At 42.9% G+C, this 24,375-nt stretch overlaps 2 protein-coding genes across 15 annotated transcripts in view; one reads left to right on the forward strand and one right to left on the reverse strand.

Annotated features, from left to right (window-relative positions):
• The window catches only part of LOC128702468 (tigger transposable element-derived protein 1), a 490,624-nt gene that overhangs the window by 351,483 nt on the left and 114,766 nt on the right, over positions 1-24,375 (forward strand). The gene's annotated exons all lie outside the window — the stretch shown is intronic.
• Positions 1-24,375, reverse strand: part of Snap29 (Synaptosomal-associated protein 29kDa) — a 91,428-nt gene that overhangs the window by 16,109 nt on the left and 50,944 nt on the right. The window contains exons 1-2 of one of the 2 annotated variants that reach the window (XM_070105316.1): positions 6,647-6,828; positions 3,358-3,479 (exon numbers count right to left, since the gene is read on the reverse strand). In XM_070105316.1, coding sequence (XP_069961417.1) covers positions 3,358-3,479; positions 6,647-6,719 — 195 coding nt within the window. In that variant the 5' untranslated portion in view covers positions 6,720-6,828. Of the gene's footprint in view, positions 1-3,357; positions 3,480-6,646; positions 6,829-24,375 lie in introns of those variants that run through there. The other variant, XM_070105317.1, reaches the window with a different exon arrangement.

The raw sequence follows: 24,375 nt of genomic DNA on the forward strand, positions 1-24,375 counted from the left end.
TTGTAAAAACAGTTTATATGTAGTAAAACACGTTAGGAACAAAATAAAACCACTATTGCGCAATGTATTTTAGGCAAATTAATCCTAGTGCTTAAATGTTATCGGTATTTTCTGGCATTTAACCCATAAACGGTTTAAACGTATATATACGTTTTTTCAACATTCGATAGTATGTAAAAAAAGCAGATTTTTTTTTTTACATTTGAAAACGTGTAAAAAAACTTTGATATGCATTTTTTTTTTTGTTATATTTGAAAATGTAAACAAAATGTAGATCTACTGTTGGAGCGCTACGCATGTGAACATACATCTGTTTGGATCATTTACGGGTTAAGGGGCACTTCCCCCCCCTCTCAAAAAGTCTTGGCAAATCATCCTGAGCCTCATATGCTCAAGGTCAGGGTCAGAGGTACAATACAAATACAGTGGACCCCCAGTTTACGATCAGCTCCCAATGCGACCAATTATGTAAGTGTATTTATGTAAGTGCGTTTGTATGTGTATGTTTGGGGGTCTGAAATGGACTAATCTACTTCACAATATTTCTTATGGGAACAAATTCGGTCAGTACTGGCACCTGAACATACTCCTGGAATGAAAAAATATCGTTAACCGGGGGTCCACTGTACAGTGGACCCCCGGTTAACGATCACCTCCAAATGCGACCAATTATGTAAGTGTATTTATGTAAGTGCGTTTGTACGTGTATGTTTGGGGGTCTGAAATGGACTAATCTACTTCACAATATTCCTTATGGGAACAAATTTGGTCAGTACTGGCGCCTGAACATACTTCTGGAGTGAAAAAATATCGTTAACCGGGGGTCCACTGTACGTACAATATAAAATTTATTTCTTGGCAAAGGTTACAATGTGTGATTACATTTGATAATTTGTCATGTATAAGATGGGAAGTACAGTGCCGGCACTCTGAAGGAGCGGTGTTAATGTTGCAGTTTTATAACTGTAGTGTAAGCGCACCTCCGGCAAGACAGTGATGGAGTGAATGATGAAAGTTTTTCTTTTTCAGGTCACCCTGCCTTGGTGGGAGAAGGCCGATGTGTTAATAAAAAAAAAGTAATCCTAGTACGTAAGCCTAGACAGGTTAAAAAGTGGTAAATTTTAATTATTCATTATTTCACCTTATTACTACTGTGAGGTAGCTTTGTCTTACACTTTAGCAGTTACTTACTAACGTTACAACTGCTTGGTGACATCATCTTACATGTGTTACATCATCCTGCATCTTATGTGCCACAAAATATACGCCACAAAATACAGTAGTTAAGATTTAAAGATAGACTATTAAAAAACAACTGATAAACCTGTGTGAGGGTTATGCAGCCTTATATTGATTAAAAAAAAAAAAGACATTAGATTTTGAGTCTAGTTGACGTTTCAATGCTAGTTCATCTACGGACAGCTACACAAATTATTATACGGTGGACCCCCGGTATTCGATGGCATCGGTATTTGATAAATCCGGTTTTCGATGCATTTTAACGCAAAAAATTTTCCTCGGTATTCGATTGAAAACCCGGTATTCGATACGATTCGTACGAGACCTGTCCACGTGTGGCCTGAACTGCTCCGTGTGTGCCAGTGTTTACAAGCCAGCCAGTGTGCGCGCATCTAAAGATACATTCGGTACATTCCATATTATCCATATTATCACTGTGTTTGGTGCTTGTTTCTGCAAAATAAGTCACCATGGGCCCCAAGAAAGCTTCTAGTGCCAACCCTTCGAGAAAAAAGTCGCTAATGACTTACGAAATGAAGAAAGAGATAATTGCAAAGTACGAAAGTGGAGTGCGTGTGTCGGAGCTGGTCAGGTCGTATAATAAACCCCAATCAACCATCTCTACTATAGTGACCAGGAAAACGGCAATCATGGAAGCTGTTCTTGCAAAAGGTGCAACTGTGATTAAGAAACAGCGACCGCAAGTGTTAGAAAATGTTGAGAGATTGTTACTGGTGTGGATAAATGAAAAACAGATAGCAGGAGATAGCATCTCTCAAGCGATCATTTGTGAAAAGGCTAGGCAGTTGCACGACGATTTGGTAAAGAAATTGCCTGCAACTAGTGGTGATGAGAGTGAATTTAAGGCCAGCAAAGGTTGGTTTGAAAGATTTAAGAATCGTAGTGGCATACATAGTGTGACTAGGCATGGTGAGGCTGCCAGTTATGTTGTGCGACAGAGGTCCAGTGACTCTCAAGCTGGTCCTAGTGGCATTAAAAGAAGAAGGGAAGTAACCCCAGAAAAGGACTTGCTACCTCAAGTCCTAATGGAAGGGGATTCCCCTTCTAAACACTAACACCTCTCCCCTCCTTCCATCCCATCAATCACCACCAGATCTTCATTAAAGGTAAGTGTCAATTATTTTATTGTTATTGTAATTATTTTATTGTTATTGTAATCATTCTATTGCATTAAACTTAATATTTCATGTAGTAAATTTTTTTTTTTTCATACTTTTGGGTGTCTTGCACGGATTAATTTGATTTCCATTATTTCTTATGAGGAAAATTGATTCGGTTTTCGATATTATCGGTATTCGATGAGCTCTCAGGAACGGATTAATACCGAATACCGGGGGTCCACTGTACTACATTGTAACCTTAAAGGTTCCTTGATGTTGGTCAGGGGTTCTTGATCTAAGGAACTGAACCAATGCTTCAATACCTAGAATCAAGCCTGAATACCTTCCATTCCCCGAGGTACTGTATGACACCTACAGGTTTAGTGCTTCCCAAGAAATGTAATAATAATAATCATATATAGTAACGTGTGTGTAAATTACCAACTAGACCAACACAAAAAGAGTCAGACAAGTGACTTATTCCCATTGGGGTCCCCGTGACTTATTCCCATTGGGGTCCCCGTGACTTATTCCCATTGGGGTCCCCGTGACTTATTCCCATTGGGGTCCCCGTGACTTATTCCCATTGGGGTCCCCGTGACTTATTCCCATTGGGGTCCCCGTGACTTATTCCCATTGGGGTCCCCGTGACTTATTCCCATTGGGGTCCCCGTGACTTATTCCCATTGGGGTCCCCGTGACTTATTCCCATTGGGGTCCCCGTGACTTATTCCCATTGGGGTCCCCGTGACTTATTCCCATTGGGGTCCCAGTGACTTATTCCCATTGGGGTCCCCGTGACTTATTCCCATTGGGGTCCCCGTGACTTATTCCCATTGGGGTCCCCGTGACTTATTCCCATTGGGGTCCCCGTGACTTATTCCCATTGGGGTCCCCGTGACTTATTCCCATTGGGGTCCCCGTGACTTATTCCCATTGGGGTCCCCGTGACTTATTCCCACTGTGGTGGCACTACGCATACAAAATGACTGCTGACCTGCCTCATCTGTCGCAGTAACTCCTGGCGCCGCATCTCCGCCTCCATTGCTGCTTGTTGCTCGGGGCCGGCCGGCAACCTGTCTGCTGCCAGGTACGTCGCACTCGAACTGTTCATGAACGCTGTCACGTGCAACGTTAGAATAAGTCAATAATTATACACGTTAAGTAAATAAGCAAGTACTTAAATTAATAAGTAATTAAATAAGTTAGTAAATAAGATTATTTAGATACAGGTAGGATATGTATGGAGGGATATGTTGTGTATCTTTATACGTATATGCTTCTAAACTGTTGTATTCTGAGCGCCTCTGCAAAAACAGTGATAATGTGTGAGTGTGGTGAAAGTGTTGAATGATGATGAAAGTATTTTCTTTTTGGGGATTTTCTTTCTTTTTTGCGTCACCCTGCCTCGGTGGGAGACGGCAGACTTGTTGAGAGAGAGAAAAAAAAAAGGTAGACATAAGTACAATTATTATACATAGCATAAATAACCCCCAGAAAACTGACCGCAAACTAACAACCGTTATCTAATGACCCACAGAGAGGCCACAACTACCCCAGGAAGCCAGAATAACCAAACACTGAACCCAAAACTAATGACCCTGATTGTTATTCTTAACATCTTATTAATATTAACCCTTATTCTTAACATCTGTAATCCTCTCAACCATTAAAACACTGATTGTGTTCCGTTTATGATAATATGCAAAAATTCTCATTACGTACAATCATAATTAAACTAATTCTTCAAGCAATTAAAAAGGGATAAAAGCTATATAGCACATACAGTCCTCGACTCAGAAACGTAAGGACATAAGAAAGAAGGAACACTGCAGCAGGCCTACTGGCCCATGCGAGGCAGGTCCAAGTCTCCCACCGGCTTAAGCCAATGCCCCAACCTAGTCAACACATTGGGTATCTTCTTTGCTGTGTATATTTGTATTATATCATTGTGAACGATGATGAAAGTTTTTCTTTTTCGGGCCGGTGGCTAAAGCTCCTGCTTCACACACGGAGGGCCCGGGTTCGATCCCCGGCGGGTGGAAACATTTCGACACGTTTCCTTACACCTGTTGTCCTGTTCACCTAGCAGCAAATAGGTACCTGGGTGTTAGTGGACTGGTGTGGGTCGCATCCTGGGTGTTAGTCGACTGGTGTGGGTCGCATCCTGGGTGTTAGTCGACTGGTGTGGGTCGCATCCTGGGTGTTAGTGGACTGGTGTGGGTCGCATCCTGGGTGTTAGTCGACTGGTGTGGGTCACATCCTGGGTGTTAGTCGACTGGTGTGGGTGGCATCCTGGGTGTTAGTGGACTGGTGTGGGTGGCATCCTGGGTGTTAGTGGACTGGTGTGGGTCGCATCCTGGGTGTTAGTGGACTGGTGTGGGTGGCATCCTGGGTGTTAGTGGACTGGTGTGGGTGGCATCCTGGGTGTTAGTGGACTGGTGTGGGTGGCATCCTGGGTGTTAGTGGACTGGTGTGGGTGGCATCCTGGGTGTTAGTGGACTGGTGTGGGTGGCATCCTGGGGGACAAGATTAAGGACCACAATGGAAATAAGTTAGACAGTCCTCGATGACGCACTGACTTTCTTGGGTTATCCTGGGTGGCTAACCCTCCGGGGTTAAAAATCCCAACGAAACCTTATCTTATCTTACCTTGCCTTGGTGGGAACCAGAGGTGACCCCAGGACCCCAGAGGTGACCACAGGACCCCAGAGGTGACCCCAGGACCCCAGAGGTGACCCCAGGACCCCAGAGGTGACCCCAAAGGTGACACCAGGACCCCAGAGGTGACCCCCAGAACCCCAGAGGTGATCCCAGTACCCCAGAGGTGACCCCCAGTACCCCAGAGGTGACCCCAGTACCCTAGAGGTGACCCCAGGACCCCAGAGGTGACCCCAGGATCCCAGAGGTGACCCCAGGATCCCAGATGTGACCCCAGTACCCCAGAGGTGATGCCAGAACCCCAGAGGTGACCCCAGTACCCCAGAGGTGACCCCAGGATCCCAGAGGTGACCCCAGGACCCCAGAGATGACCCCAGGATCCCAGAGATGACCCCAGGATCCCAGAGATGACCACAGGACCCCAGAGGTGACCCCAGAACCCCAGAGGTGACCCCAGTACCCCAGAGTTGACCCCAAAACCCCAGAAGTGACCATAGAACCCCAGAAGTGACTCCAGGATCCCAGAGGTGACCCAAGTACCCCAGAGATGACGCCAGAACCCCAGTACCCCACAGGTGACCCCAGGATCCCAGAGGTGACCCCAGAGGTAACCCCAGTACCCCAGAGGTGACCACAGGACCCCAGAGGTGACCACAGAACCCCAGAGGTAACCACAGGACCCCAGAGGTGACCCCAGTACCCCAGAGGTGACCCCAGTACCCCAGAGGTGACCCCAGGACCCCAGAGGTGACCCCAGGACCCCAGAGGTGACCCCAGGACCCCAGAGGTGACCCCAGTACCCCAGAGGTGACCCCAGTACCCCAGAGGTGACCCCAGTACCCCAGAGGTGACCCCAGTACCCCAGAGGTGACCCCATAAGTGACTCCAGAACCCCAGAGGTGACCCCAGTACCCCAGAGGTGACCCCAGTACCCCAGAGGTGACCCCAGTACCCCAGAGATTACCCAGTACCCCATAGATGACCCCAGAACCCCAGAGGTGACCCCAGTACCCCAGAGATGACCCCAGAACCCCAGAGGTGACCCCAGGATCCCAGAGGTGACCCCAGGATCCCAGAGGTGACCCCAGGATCCCAGAGGTGACCCCAGGATCCCAGAGGTGACCCCAGGATCCCAGAGGTGACCCCAGGATCCCAGAGGTGACCCCAGAACCCCAGAGGTGACCCCAGAACCCCAGAGGTGACCCCAGTACCCCAGAGATGACCCCAGTACCCCAGAGGTGACCCAAGAACCCCAGAGGTGACCCCAGGACCCCAGAGATGACCCCAGGATCCCAGAGATAACCCCAGGATCCCAGAGATGACCACAGGACCCCAGAGGTGACCCCAGTACCCCAGAGGTGACCCCAGGATCCCAGAGGTGACCCCAGGATCCTAGAGGTGACTCCAGTATCCCAGAGGTGACCCCAGTACCCCAGAGGTGACCCAAGTACCCCAGAGGTGACCCCAGTACCCCAGAGGTGACCCCAGAACCCCAGAGGTGACTGCAGTACCCCAGAGATTACCCAGTACCCGAGGTGACCCCAGAGGTGACCCAAGAACCCCAGAGGTGACCCCAGTACCCCAGAGGTGACCCCAGGTACCCCTCCCCCCTCACTTGTACTCACCTGACGTCATATCATCGTCCTCTAAGCTACTCTGGTGTCTCTCTCCGCCATATTTCCCGCCTCTGTACGCCATTACTTCGCCAAATGTCGCCAATATCGCCAAAAACTGACGGGAAATTTGTCTGAGTGTCGACGATCAGCTGTTTGTCTACGAGTGACGTCACTACTACAGGATGTGACGTCACTGACAAGCTATGACGTCATAAGTGACGTCATAGAGTTAGCAAAGACCGGAAAGTCTTGGAATTTTTGTATTATCTTCCTCTATAAGCTAAATTAACTTATTTAAAGCCAAAATAAACATGTAATTAAACTAATTTTTTTACTTTTGTTTATTACGTAAAATATTTGATCTTAAATAAGTCAATAAACAGGAAATAACGACTTTATTTGGTGGCTGGTGCTGCCATCTATTGGTGGTGAGATAAACTATATGTACTAAAGAAAATGAAATTTGCGGGACTAACACTTTTATATTAGAGTTATTATAGACAGGGAAGAGCTAAACTTGTATGGGTCCCACAGCGCCTGGGAAAGAAGGGGGTAATGAGGATGGTGGTAAAGGAAAATAAGGTTACCTGTGTCATGTTTGTGTCAGCAACAACCACAAACACTTCTGTGTCATGTTTGTGTCAGCAACAACCACAAACACTTCTGTGTCATGTTTGTGTCAGCAACAACCACTGTATCTTATCACAACACCTGAACTATCTCTGTGTTATCTGTTACAATATATCTCAGAGACATTATGTACATACTACCCGATTGTTAAGTGACCAATCTTCTCCAGAAATAATTTTTCTCCGCCAATCATCACACACACAGTCCTTCTCTCCACCAGGCACCACACTGGAGGACTGGAGGGTGAGTGGAGACATGATAACGACATACAAAATGCTGCGTGGAATAGACAAGGTGGACAGAGGCAGGATGTTCCAGAGATGGGACACAGCAACAAGGGGACACAGCAACAAGGGGACACAGTGACAAGGGAACACAGCAACAAGGGGACACAGCAACAAGGGAGCACAGCAACAAGGGGACACAACAACAAGGGGACACAGTGACAAGGGAACACAGCAACAAGGGGACACAACAACAAGGGGACACAGCAACAAGGGGACACAGCAACAAGGGGACACAACAACAAGGGGACACAGCAACAAGGGGACACAGTGACAAGGGGACACAGCAACAAGGGGACACAGCAACAAGGGAGCACAGCAACAAGGGGACACAACAACAAGGGGACACAGCAACAAGGGGACACAGCAACAAGGGGACACAGCAACAAGGGGACACAACAAGGGGACACAGCAACAAGGGGACACAACAACAAGGGGACACAGCAACAAGAGGACACAGCAACAAGGGGACACAGCAACAAGGGGACACAGTGACAAGGGGACACAGCAACAAGGGGACACAGCAACAAGGGGACACAGCAACAAGGGGACACAACAACAAGGGGACACAGCAACAAGGGGACACAGCAACAAGGGGACACAGCAACAAGGGGACACAGCAACAAGGGGACACAGCAACAAGGGGACACAACAACAAGGGGACACAGCAACAAGGGGACACAACAACAAGGGGACATAGCAACAAAGGGACACAACAACAAGGGCACCAACAACAAGGGAACACAACAACAAGGGCACACAACAACAAGGGGACACAACAACAAGGGCACACAACAACAAGGGGACACAACAACAAGGGAACACAACAACAAGGGCACACAACAACAAGGGGACACAACAACAAGGGGACACAACAACAAGGGGACACAACAACAAGGGGACACAACAACAAGGGGACACAACAACAAGGGGACACAACAACAAGGGCACACAACAACAAGGGCACACAACAACAAGGGGACACAACAACAAGGGCACACAACAACAAGGGCACACAACAACAAGGGGACACAACAACAAGGGCACACAACAACAAGGGAACACAACAACAAGGGCACACAACAACAAGGGGACACAACAACAAGGGCACACAACAACAAGGGCACACAACAACAAGGGCACACAACAACAAGGGCACACAACAAGGGGACACAACAACAAGGGCACACAACAACAAGGGCACACAACAACAAGGGGACACAACAACAAGGGCACACAACAACAAGGAGACACAGCAACAAGGGGACACAGCAAAAAGGGGACACAGCAACAAGGGGACACAGCAACATGGGGACACAGCAACAAGGGGACACAGCAACAAGGGGACACAACAACAAGGGGACACAGCAACAAGGGGACACAACAACAAGGGGACACAGCAACAAGGGGACACAGCAACAAGGAGACACAGCAACAAGGGGACACAGCAACAAGGGGACACAGCAACAAGGGGACACAGCAACAAGAGGTCACAACTGGAAGTTGAAGACTCAGATGAGTCACAGGGATGTCAGGAAGTATTTCTTCAGTCACAGAGTTGTCAGGAAGTGGAACAATCTGGAGAGTGATGTAGTGGAGGCAGGATCCATACACAGCTTTAAGAAGAGGTCTGATAAAGTTCATGGAGCAGGGAGAGAGTGGACCTAGTAGTGACCAGTGAAGAGGTGGGGCCAGGAGCTGAGTCTCGACCCCTGCAACCACAATTAGGTAAGTACAGACACTCCTTCCATCCATCAGTCACCACACAGACACTCCTTCTCCCTACCAATCACCACACAGACACTCCTCCTCCCCACCAATCACCACACAGACACTCCTCCTCTCCACCAATCACCACACAGACACTCCTCACCACCAATCACCACATAGACACTCCTCCTCCCCACCAATCACAACACAGACACTCCTCTTCCCCACCAATCACCACACAGACACTCCTCCTCTCCACCAATCACCACACAGACACTCCTCCTCCCCACCAATCACCACACAGACACTCCTCCTCCCCACCAATCACAACACAGACACTCCTCCCGCACCAATCACCACACAGACACTCCTCCTCTCCACCAATCACCACACAGACACTCCTCCTCCCCACCAATCACCACACAGACACTCCTCCTCCCCACCAATCATTACACAGACACTCCTCCTCTCCACCAGTCACCACACAGACACTCCTCCTCCCCACCAATCACTACACAGACACTCCTCCTCACCACCAATCACTACACAGACACTCCTCCTCACCACCAATCACTACACAGACACTCCTCCTCCCACACCAATCACCACACAGACACTCCTCCTCCCCACCAATCATTACACAGACACTCCTCCTCTCCACCAGTCACCACACAGACACTCCTCCTCTCCACCAATCACCACACAGACACTCCTCCTCTCCACCAATCACCACACAGACACTCCTCCTCTCCACCAATCACCACACAGACACTCCTCCTCCCACACCAATCACCACACAGACACTCCTCCTCACCACCAATCACCACACAGACACTCCTCCTCTCCACCAATCACCACACAGACACTCCTCCTCCCCACCAATCACTACACAGACACTCCTCCTCACCACCAATCACTACACAGACAGTTCTCCTCTCCACCAAGCACCACACAGACACTCCTCCTCCCACACCAATCACCACACAGACACTCCTCCTCCCCACCAATCACTACACAGACACTTCTCCTCTCCACCAATCACCACACAGACACTCCTCCTCCCACACCAATCACCACACAGACACTCCTCCTCACCACCAATCACTACACAGACACTCCTCCTCTCTACCAATCACCACACAGACACTCCTCCTCCCCACCAATCACTACACAGACACTCCTCCTCACCACCAATCACCACACAGACACTCCTCCTCTCCACCAATCACCACACAGACACTCCTCCTCCCACACCAATCACCACACAGACACTCCTCCTCCCCACCAATCACCACACAGACACTCCTCCTCTCCTCTAATCACCACATAGACACTCCTCCTCCCACACCAATCACCACACAGACACTCCTCCTCTCCACCAATCACTACACAGACACTCCTCCTCTCCACCAATCACCACACACACACACTCCTCCTCCCCACCAATCACCACACAGACACTCCTTTTCCCCACCAATCACCACACAGACACTCCTCCTCCCCACCAATCACCACACAGACACTCCTCCTCCCCACCAATCACCACACAGACACTCCTCCTCTCCACCAATCACCACACAGACACTCCTTTTCCCCACCAATCACCACACAGACACTCTCCTCCCGCACCAATCACCACACAGACACTCCTTTTCCCCACCAATCACCACACAGACACTTCTTTTCCCCACCAATCACCACACAGACACTCCTCCTCCCCACCAATCACCACACAGACACTCTTCTTCCCCACCAATCACCACACAGACACTCCTCCTCCCCACCAATCACCACACAGACACTCCTCCTCCCCACCAATCACCACACAGACACTCCTCCTCCCCACCAATCACCACACAGACACTCCTCCTCCCCACCAATCACAACACAGACACTCCTCCTCCCACACCAATCACCACACAGACACTCCTCCTCTCCACCAATCACCACACAGACACTCCTCCTCTCCACCAATCACCACACAGACACTCCTTTTCCCCACCAATCACCACACAGACACTCCTCCTCCTACACCAATCACCACTCAGACACTCCTCCCCACCAATCACCACACAGACACTCCTTTTCCCCACCAATCACTACACAGACACTCCTTTTCCCCACCAATCACCACACAGACACTCCTCCTCCCCACCAATCACCACACAGACACTCCTCCCCACCAATCACCACACAGACACTCCTCCTCCCCACCAATCACCACACAGACACTCCTTCTCTCCACCAATCACCACACAGACACTCATTTTCCCCACCAATCACCACACAGACACTCCTCCTCCCACACCAATCACCACACAGACACTCCTCCTCCCCACCAATCACCACACAGACACTCCTCCTCCCACACCAATCACCACACAGACACTCCTCCTCCCACACCAATCACCACACAGACACTCCTTTTCCCAACCAATCACCACACAGACACTCCTTTTCCCCACCAATCACCACACAGACACTCCTCCCCACCAATCACCACACAGACACTCCTCCTCCCCACCAATCACCACACAGACACTCCTCCTCCCCACCAATCACCACACAGACACTCCTCCTCCCCACCAATCACCACACAGACACTCCTCCTCCCCACCAATCACCACACAGACACTCCTCCTCCCCACCAATCACCACACAGACACTCCTCCTCCCACACCAATCACCACACAGACACTCCTCCCCACCATTCACCACACAGACACTCCTTTTCCCAACCAATCACCACACAGACACTCCTTTTCCCAACCAATCACCACACAAACACTCCTTTTCCCCACCAATCACCACACAGACACTCCTCCCCACCAATCACCACACAGACACTCCTCCCCACCAATCACCACACAGACACTCCTCCTCCCCACCAATCACCACACAGACACTCCTCCTCCCACACCAATCACCACACAGACACTCCTCCCCACCAATCACCACACAGACACTCCTCCCCACCAATCACCACACAGACACTCCTCTTCCCCACCAATCACCACACAAACACTCCTCCCACACCAATCACCACACAGACACTCCTCCTCCCACACCAATCACCACACAGACACTCCTCCTCCCACACCAATCACCACACAGACACTCCTCCACCCACACCAATCACCACACACCCTCCTCCGCACCAGTCACCTCCTCTCCACCAATCACCTTTAAGGAATAGTACCCACACAATCTTCCCAATCCTCGTATCAAACCAGAAAAGGAATCACATTAAGCCGCATTAAGGTAATTAATGTTTTGAATTCTCACCAATAATTCCATCACTTAAATTGGTCTCGGACCATTAAATATAAGATAATATCCCACTAAGGTAATTTACCAAGTCTTTACTATATATATATATATATATATATATATATATATATCTATATATATATATATATATATATATATATATATATATATATATATATATATATATATATATATATATATATATATATATATATATATATATATATATATATATATATATATATATACTCTTTTCTGCAACATAATATAAGATAGGTTAATAACGATGGCTATTATCCGAATGATGATTAACGTGATTTCTTCGTTTTTTAATCCTTGCTAGCAGACGACGCACTTTTAAAAGTATATGTATATACCTAAATAGAAAATATGATACTCTAGAGCTAGACGGATAGCAAAAATATTTCTTTCCTTTGTAAATATATTATTAGTTGCGACGACGGAGTGGATATTATCCGGGGAGGATAATTAACCGGGAACCATCATCCGCTAGAGTCTGTGGGATTATTACAAGACTTTCTGATGCAGTTGGCAGCCATGATCCCGCTCAGTATTGGAACCCTCCGTCAGGTGGTGTTGCCACATTCTCAATTATTTTTATATATTTCACACAGTTGGCCGAAACTCCAATATATTATTTACCTAATACCTGCTTCGTGCACTAATAAAAATCCATAGATAGCCAGAAATTAATCTCCAAAACGCCATAATAAGGAATTAAAGACAATAATATTGGAGATGTGGCAACAATTTCCCGCGCTTTTAAGGAGATTTTCGCGCCAAAAAAAAGTGTTTTAACCCGCGCAATTTCGCGGGTAAACAGAGCTGTTTATCTCTGGAGATTTTCCAGTTATTACGAGGGAACAATGTTGGTAGGGATCAAGGGAGAAGACCAATATACAAAGTTTTCCTGCGATGATATCAGGGAGAAGTTTGAAGAAAGTTTTGAATTGAGAGAAAATGAAAAAAATGGATCTTATCAGAATTTTGAAAATTCGTTAAAAGACTAGTGAAAAACAATGAATTTTGTGATTATCACAAGAACACTATGTAAAATATAGCCGCACGCACACACATACACACAGATCAAGGGAATGTCGTAGGAGGAAAGGTTAAGGGAAATCGGACTGACGACACTGGAGGACAGAAGGGTCAGGGGAGACATGATAACGACATACAAGATACTGAGGGGAATAGACAAGGTGGACAGAGATAGGATGTTCCAGAGAGGGGACACAGGGACAAGGGGTCACAACTGGAAGCTGAAGACTCAGACGAGTCACAAGGACGTTAGAAAGTATTTCTTCAGTCATAGAGTTGTCAGCAAGTGGAATAGCCTAGCAAGTGAAGTAGTGGAGGCAGGAACCATACATAGTTTTAAGAAGAGGTATGACAAAGCTCAGGAAGCAGAGAGAGAGAGGACCCAGTAGCGATCAGTGAAGAGGCGGGGCCAGGAGCTGAGTCTCGACCTCTGCAACCACAATTAGGTGAGTACAATTAGGTGAGTACATAACATCACAACAACAACAGTAACATCACAACAACAACAACAGTAACATCACAACAACAACAACAGTAACATCACAACAACAACAGTAACATCGCAACAACAACAGTACCATCACAACAACAACAACAGTAACATCACAACAACAACAACAGTAACATCACAACAACAACAGTAACATCACAACAACAACAACAACAGTACATCACAACAACAACAACAACAGTAACATCACAACAACAACAAAATGAACATCACAACAACAACAGTAACATCACAACAACAACAGTAACATCACAACAACAACAGTAACATCAAAACAACAACAGTAACATCACAACAACAACAGTAACATCACAACAGGAATAGTAACATCACAACAACAACAGTAACATCACAACAGCAACGGTAACATCACAAAAAAAACAGTAATATCACAACAGGAATAGTAACATCACAACAACAACAGTAACATCAAAACAACAACAGTAACATCACAACAACAACAGTAACATCACAACAGGAATAGTAACATCACAACAACAACAGTAACATCACAACAGCAACAGTAACATAACAACAACAGTAGCATTACAACAACAACAGTAACATCACAACAACAACAACAGTAACATCACAACAACAACAGTAACATCACAACAGCAACAGTAACATCAGAACAACTGTAACATCACAACAACAACAGTAACATCACAACAACAACAGTAACATCACAACAACAACAGTAACATCACAACAACAAGTGTAACATCACAACAACAACAGTAACATCACAACAACAACAACAGTAACATCACAACAACAAAACATCACAACAACAAAACATCACAACAACAAAACATCACAACAACAAAACATCACAACAACAAAACATCACAACAACAAAACATCACAACAACAAAACATCACAACAACAAAACATCACAACAACAAAACATCACAACAACAAAACATCACAACAACAAAACATCACAACAACAACAGTAACATCACAACAACAAAAACAGTAACATAACAACAACAACAGTAACATCACAACAACAACAGTAACATCACAACAACATCAACAGTAACATCACAACAACAATAGTAACATCACAACAGCAACAGTAACATCACAACAACAACAACAGTAACATCACAACAACATCAACAGTAACATCACAACAACAACATTAACATCACAACAACAAGAACAGTAACATCACAACAACAACAACAGTAACATCACAACAACAACAACAGTAACATCACAACAACAACATTAACATCACAACAACAACATTAACATCACAACAACAAGAACAGTAACATCACAACAACAACAACAGTAACATCACAACAACAACAACAGTAACATCACAACAACAACATTAACATCACAACAACAAGAACAGTAACATCACAACAACAACAACAACAGTAACATCACAACAACAACAACAGTAACATCACAACAACAACAACAGTAACATCACAACAACAACAACAGTAACATCACAACAACATCAACAGTAACATCACAACAACAACATTAACATCACAACAACAAGAACAGTAACATCACAACAACAACAACAGTAACATCACAACAACAACAACAGTAACATCACAACAACAACATTAACATCACAACAACAAGAACAGTAACATCACAACAACAACAACAGTAACATCACAACAACAACAACAGTAACATCACAACAACAACAACAGTAACATCACAACAACATCAACAGTAACATCACAACAACAACATTAACATCACAACAACAAGAACAGTAACATCACAACAACAACAACAGTAACATCACAACAACAACAACAGTAACATCACAACAACAACATTAACATCACAACAACAAGAACAGTAACATCACAACAACAACAACAGTAACATCTCAACAACAACAGTAACATCACAACAACAACAGTAACATCACAACAACAACAACAGTAAAATCAGAACAACAACAACAGTAACATCACAACAACAACAACAGTATCATCACAACAACAACAGTAACATCACAACAACAACAACAGTAACATCACAACAACAACAACAGTAACATCACAACAACAACAGTAACATCACAACAACAACAACAACAGTAACATCACAACAACAACAACAGTAACATCACAACAACAACAACAGTAACATCACAACAACAACAGTAACATCACAACAACAACAGTAACATCACAACAACAACAACAACAGTAACATCACAACAACAACAACAGTATCATCACAACAACAACAGTAACATCACAACAACAACAACAGTAACATCACAACAACAACAACAGTAACATCACAACAACAACAACAGTAACATCACAACAACAACAACAGTAACATTACAACAACAACAACAGTAACATCACAACAACAACAACAGTAACATCACAACAACAACAGTAACATCACAACAACAACAACAAAAATAACATCACAACAACAACAACAACAGTAACATCACAACAACAACAACAGTAACATCACAACAACAACAACATTAACATCACAACAACAACAACAGTAACATCACAACAACAACAACAGTAACATTACAACAACAACAACAGTAACATCACAACAACAACAACAGTAACATCACAACAACAACAGTAACATCACAACAACAACAACAAAAATAACATCACAACAACAACAACAACAGTAACATCACAACAACAACAACAGTAACATCACAACAACAACAACAACAGTAACATCACAACAACAACAACAAAAATAACATCACAACAACAACAACAACATTAACATCACAACAACAACAACAGTAACATCACAACAACAACAACAGTAACATCACAACAACAACAACATTAACATCACAACAACAATAACAGTAACATCACAACAACAACAGTAACATCACAACAACAACAGTAACATCACAACAACAACAACAGTAACATCACAACAACAGTTACATCACAACAACAACAGTAAAATCAGAACAACAACAGTAACATCACAACAACAACAGTAACATCACAACAACAACAGTAACATCACAACAACAACAGTAACATCACAACAACAACAGTAACATCACTACAACAACAGTAACATCACAACAACAACAGTATCATCACAACAACAACAGTAACATCACTACAACAACAACAACAGTAACATCACTACAACAACAGTAACATCACAACAACAGTAACATCACTACAACAACAGTATCATCACAACAACAACAGTAACATCAGCGACTAACAACAACAACAACAACAGTAACATCAGCGACTAACAACAACAACAACAACAGTAACATCAGCGACTAACAACAACAACAACAACAGTAACATCACAACAACAACAGTAACATCACAACAACAACAGTAACCTCACAACAACAACAGTAACATCACTACAACAACAGTAACATCACAACAACAACAGTAACATCACAACAACAACAGTAACATCACTACAACAACAGTAACATCACAACAACAACACCAACAACAATAACAACAACGGTAACATCACAACAACAACAGCAACATCACAACAACAGCAGTAACATCACAACAACAACAGTAACATCACAACAACATTAACATCACAACAACAACAGTAACATCACAACAACAACAACAGAAACATCACAACAACAACAGTAACATCACAACAACAACAGTAACGTCACAATAACATTAACATCACAACAACAACAGAAACATCACAACAACAACAGTAACGTCACAATAACATTAACATCACAACAACAACAGTAACATCACAACAACAACAGAAACATCACAACAACAACAGTACCATCACAACAACAACTGTAACATCACAACAACAACAGTAACATGACAACAACAACAGAAACATCACAACAACAACATTAACATCACAACAACAACAGTAACATCACAACAACAACAGTAACATCACAACAACAACAACAACAACAACAACAACAAAAGTAACATCACAACAACAACAACAACAACAACAAAAGTAACATCACAACAACAACAGTAACATCACAACAACAACAACAACAACAAAAGTAACATCACAACAACAACAACAACAACAACAAAAGTAACATCACAACAACAATATTAACATCACAACAACAACAACAGTAACATCACAACAACAACAACAGTAACATCACAACAACAACAACAGTAACATCACAACAACAACAGTAACATCACAACAACAAGAACAACAGTAACATCACAACAACAACAACAACAACAGTAACATCACAACAACAACAGTAACATCACAACAACAACAGTAACATCACAAAAACATCAACAGTAACATCACAACAACAATAGTAACATCACAACAACAACAGTAACATCACAACAACAACAGTAACATCACAACAACAACAACAGTAACATCAAAACAACAACAGTAACATCACAACAACAACAGTAACATCACAACAACAACAGTAACATCAGAACAACAACAGTAACATCACAACAACAACAGTAACATCACAACAACAACAGTAACATCACAACAACAACAACAGTAACATCACAACAACAACAGTAACATCACAACAACAATAGTAGCATCACAACAACAGTAACATCACAACAACAACAGTAACATCACAACAACAACAACAACAGTAACATCACAACAACAACAGTAACATCACAACAACAACAGTAACATCACAACAACAACAGTAACATCACAACAACAACAGTAACATCACAACAACAACAGTAACATCACAACAACAACAGTAACATCACAACAACAACAGTAACATCACAACAACAACAACAACAACAACAACAGTAACATCACAACAACAACAGTAACATCACAACAACAACAGTAACATCACAACAACAACAGTAACATCACAACAACAGCAGTAAAATCACAACAACAGTAACATCACTACAACAACAGTAACATCACAACAACAACAGTAACATCACTACAACAACAGTAACATCACTACAACAACAGTAACATCACAACAACATCAGTAACATTATAACAACAGTAACATCACTACAACAACAGTAACATCACAACAACAACAGTAATATCACAACAACAACAGTAACATCACAACAACAACAGTAACATCACAACAACAACAGTAACATCACAACAACAGTAACATCACAACAACAACAGTAACATCACAACAACAACAACAACAACAGTAACATCACAACAACAACAGTAACATCACAACAACAACAGTAACATCACAACAACAACAGTAACATCACAACAACAACAGTAACATCACAACAACAACAGTAACATCACAACAACAACAGTAACATCACAACAACAACAGTAACATCACAACAACAACAACAGTAACATCACAACAACAACAGTATCATCACAACAACAACAGTAACATCACTACAACAACAACAACAGTAACATCACTTCAACAACAGTAACATCACAACAACAACAGTAACATCACTACAACAACAACAGTATCATCACAACAACAACAGTAACATCACAACAACAATAACAACAGTAACATCATAACAACAACAACAACAACAGTAACATCACAACAACAACAACAACAGTAACATCACAACAGAACAGTAACATCACAACAACAACAGTAACCTCACAACAACAACAGTAACATCACTACAACAACAGTAACATCACAACAACAACAATAATATCACAACAACAACAGTAACATCACTACAACAACAGTAACATCACAACAACAACAACAACAACAATAACAACAACAGTAACATCACAACAACAACAGCAACATCACAACAACAACAGTAACATCACAACAACAACAGTAACATCACAACAACAACAACAGTAACATCACAACAACAACAACAACAACAGTAACATCACAACAACAACAGTAACATCACAACAACAACAACAACAGTAACATCACAACAACAACAACAACAGTAACATCACAACAACAACAACAGTAACATCACAAGAACAACAGTAACATCACAACAACAACAGTAACATCACAACAACGACAGTAACATCACAACAACGACAGTAACATCACAACAACAACAGTAACATCACAACAACAACAGTAACATCACAACAACAGTAACATCACAACAACAACAGTAACATCACAACAACAGTAACATCACAACAACAGTAACATCACAACAACAACAGTAACATCACAACAACAACAGTAACATCACAACAACAGTAACATCACAACAACAGTAACATCACAACAACAGTAACATCACAACAACAACAGTAACATCACAACAACAACAGTAACATCACAACAACAACAGTAACATCACAACAACAAACATCGCAACAACAAATCACAACAACAACAGTAACATCACAACAACAACAGTAACATCACAACAACAACAGTAACATCACAACAACAACAGTAACATCACAACAACAACAGTAACATCACAACAACAACAGTAACATCACAACAACAACAGTAACATCACAACAACAAAACATCGCAACAACAAAACATCACAACAACAAATCACAACAACAAAACATCGCAACAACAAAACATCGCAACAACAAAACATCACAACAACAAAACATCGCAACAACAACAGTAACATCACAAGAACAACAACAGTAACATCACAACAACAACAGTAACATCACAACAACAACAGTAACATCACAACAACAACAGTAACATCACAACAACAACAGTAACATCACAACAACAACAGTAACATCACAACAACAACAGTAACATCACAACAACAACAGTAACATCACAACAACAACAGTAACATCACAACAACAACAGTAACATCACAACAACAACAGTAACATCACAACAACAGTAACATCACAACAACAACAGTAACATCACAACAACAACAGTAACATCACAACAACAACAGTAACATCACAACAACAACAGTAACATCACAACAACAACAGTAACATCACAACAACAACAGTAACATCACAACAACAACAGTAACATCACAACAACAACAGTAACATCACAACAACAGTAACATCACAACAACAACAGTAACATCACAACAACAACAGTAACATCACAACAACAACAGTAACATCACAACAACAACAGTAACATCACAACAACAACAGTAACATCACTACAACAACAGTAACATCACAACAACAACAGTAACATCACAACAACAACAGTAACATCACAACAACAACAGTAACATCACAACAACAACAGTAACATCACAACAACAACAGTAACATCACAACAACAACAGTAACATCACAACAACAACAGTAACATCACAACAACAACAGTAACATCACAACAACAACAGTAACATCACAACAACAACAGTAACATCACAACAACAACAGTAACATCACAACAACAACAGTAACATCACAACAACAGTAACATCACAACAACAACAGTAACATCACAACAACAATAGTAACATCACTACAACAACAGTAACATCACAACAACAACAGTAACATCACAACAACAACAGTAACATCACAACAACAACAGTAACATCACAACAACAACAGTAACATCACAACAACAACAGTAACATCACAACAACAACAGTAACATCACAACAACAACAGTAACATCACAACAACAACAGTAACATCACAACAACAACAGTAACATCACAACAACAACAGTAACATCACAACAACAACAGTAACATCACAACAACAGTAACATCACAACAACAACAGTAACATCACAACAACAACAGTAACATCACAACAACAACAGTAACATCACAACAACAACAGTAACATCACAACAACAACAGTAACATCACAACAACAACAGTAACATCACAACAACAACAGTAACATCACAACAACAACAGTAACATCACAACAACAACAGTAACATCACAACAACAGTAACATCACTACAACAACAGTAACATCACAACAACAACAGTAACATCACAACAACAACAGTAACATCACAACAACAACAGTAACATCACAACAACAACAGTAACATCACAACAACAACAGTAACATCACAACAACAACAGTAACATCACAACAACAGTAACATCACAACAACAACAGTAACATCACAACAACAACAACAACAACAACAGTAACATCACAACAACAACAGTAACATCACAACAACAACAGTAACATCACAACAACAACAGTAACATCACAACAACAACAGTAACATCACAACAACAACAGTAACATCACAACAACAACAGTAACATCACAACAACAGTAACATCACAACAACAACAGTAACATCACAACAAACGACGATTCATAACAAGACACGAGAAGCCAATTCTCATTGGTCTTCTGCCTCAATGCATTAACCAATCAGATGCGAGAGAAATGTAATCTTAGTTTTAATTGGTTATCTCATTCAAAAATACCAACCAATCACACACACGCTAGGCTAGGCTTCAAAAATGTTATTTATTTTAATAAATTTATCAATAAAATATATACATATATGATGATTATTTGGAAAAAAATAAATAAAAAATAAATATAGACAAATAATAATAATAATAATAATAATAATAATAATAATAATAATAATAATTATTATTATTATTATTATTATTATTATTATTATTATTATTATTATTATTATTATTATTGATCACGTGTTCAATACAATTGAATAAACCCAAACATTGGAACAATTTAGGAAAATTTTACCAATTCGTGAACGCATCGCAGCACATGTTGAACTAATCAGAAAATTGCAACGAAAGCGCGCCAACTGAGGCGACCAATCACAAGCCTTCGCGCGCATTTCCCCGCCAAAACTCACCAGTTTAAACTTCCGATCACCGAAATGTGGCTTCAGAGGCTTAATTGAAAAAAACTAGATCACTCCCAAGTGTGTAATGGAGTTATCAGTCATAAAGGAAGGGGCAAGAGGGCATGGGGCATGGACTGAGGGGCAGGAGATGGCTTGTTTGCTCTCTCCTCAGCTGTGGTTGGCGCATCAATGAACGCCAATGAGTTACGTCACTCTTTGTTTACATAGGTTTTATGGCCTCCGGGCCAAAAGGGCTTATTGTTCTTAGGAGTCTCTTCTGTCTGCCTTATTTATATGTTATTTTTGAAATATTACTTGTATTATATTACTACTACTACTATTGCTACCACCACTGGTACTATTACTACTGTTACTATTAGTATGACTACTTCTATTATACTACTACTAATAATAACAGGAGCAACAGCAACAAGTATTCCCAGGGCACTGTAAGACTCGTGCGGATTTAGCGCTTTATGGCAATTTAATAATGTGCCCCGCTGCCACTCCATCTCGATAAACCCTAATAATATAGAAGGTTGAGTGGGTGATGGAAGGGGAGCTAATACTCTCTCCTCTTATCCGCCCTGTCTATTCCCTCTTTCTTTCTCCTTCTTATTCACACTCTGACTTTGAGTTTCTTTGAGTTGTTTCAAGTTCCATCCATCTACTTTAAGTGGTCGTGGACGACCAGCTCCATCTATCTACAAGTGGTCCTGGACAACCAGCTCCATCTATCTGCAAGTGGTTGTGGACGACCAATTCCATCTATCTACAAGTGGTCATGGACGACCAATTCCATCTGTCTACAAGTGGTCGTGGACGACCTGCTTCATCTATCTACAAGTGGTCGTGGACGACCAGCTCCATCTATCTACAAGTGGTCGTGGACGACCCTGACCACCGTGGTGGAATAATCTAATAGTCGATCAAAGGGAGGACACTGTAACAGTGATGGACACTATATAAGACTTCCTCAACTCTCACCCCACTCAGGATACCCCCATCAACCCCCCATCACCCCACTCAGGATACCCCCATCAACCCTCCATCACCCCACTCAGGATACCCCCATCAACCCTCCATCACCCCACTCAGGATACCCCCATCAACCCTCCATCACCCCACTCAGGATACCAACATCAACCCTCCATCACCCCACTCAGAATACCCCATCAACCCTCCATCACCCCACTCAGGATACCCCCATCAACCCTCCATCACCCCACTCAGAATACCCCCATCAACCCTCCATCACCCCACTCAGGATACCCCCATCAACCCTCCATCACCCCACTCAGGATACCACAATCAACCCTCCATCACCCCACTCAGCATACCCCCATCAACCCTCCATCACCCCACTCAGGATACCCCCATCAACCCTCCATCACCCCACTCAGGATACCCCCATCAACCCTCCATCACCCCACTCAGGATACCCCCATCAACCCCCCATCACCCCACTCA

This window comes from Cherax quadricarinatus, chromosome 98 (genome assembly GCF_038502225.1).
Source record: "Cherax quadricarinatus isolate ZL_2023a chromosome 98, ASM3850222v1, whole genome shotgun sequence".
Classification (NCBI taxonomy): domain Eukaryota; kingdom Metazoa; phylum Arthropoda; class Malacostraca; order Decapoda; family Parastacidae; genus Cherax; species Cherax quadricarinatus.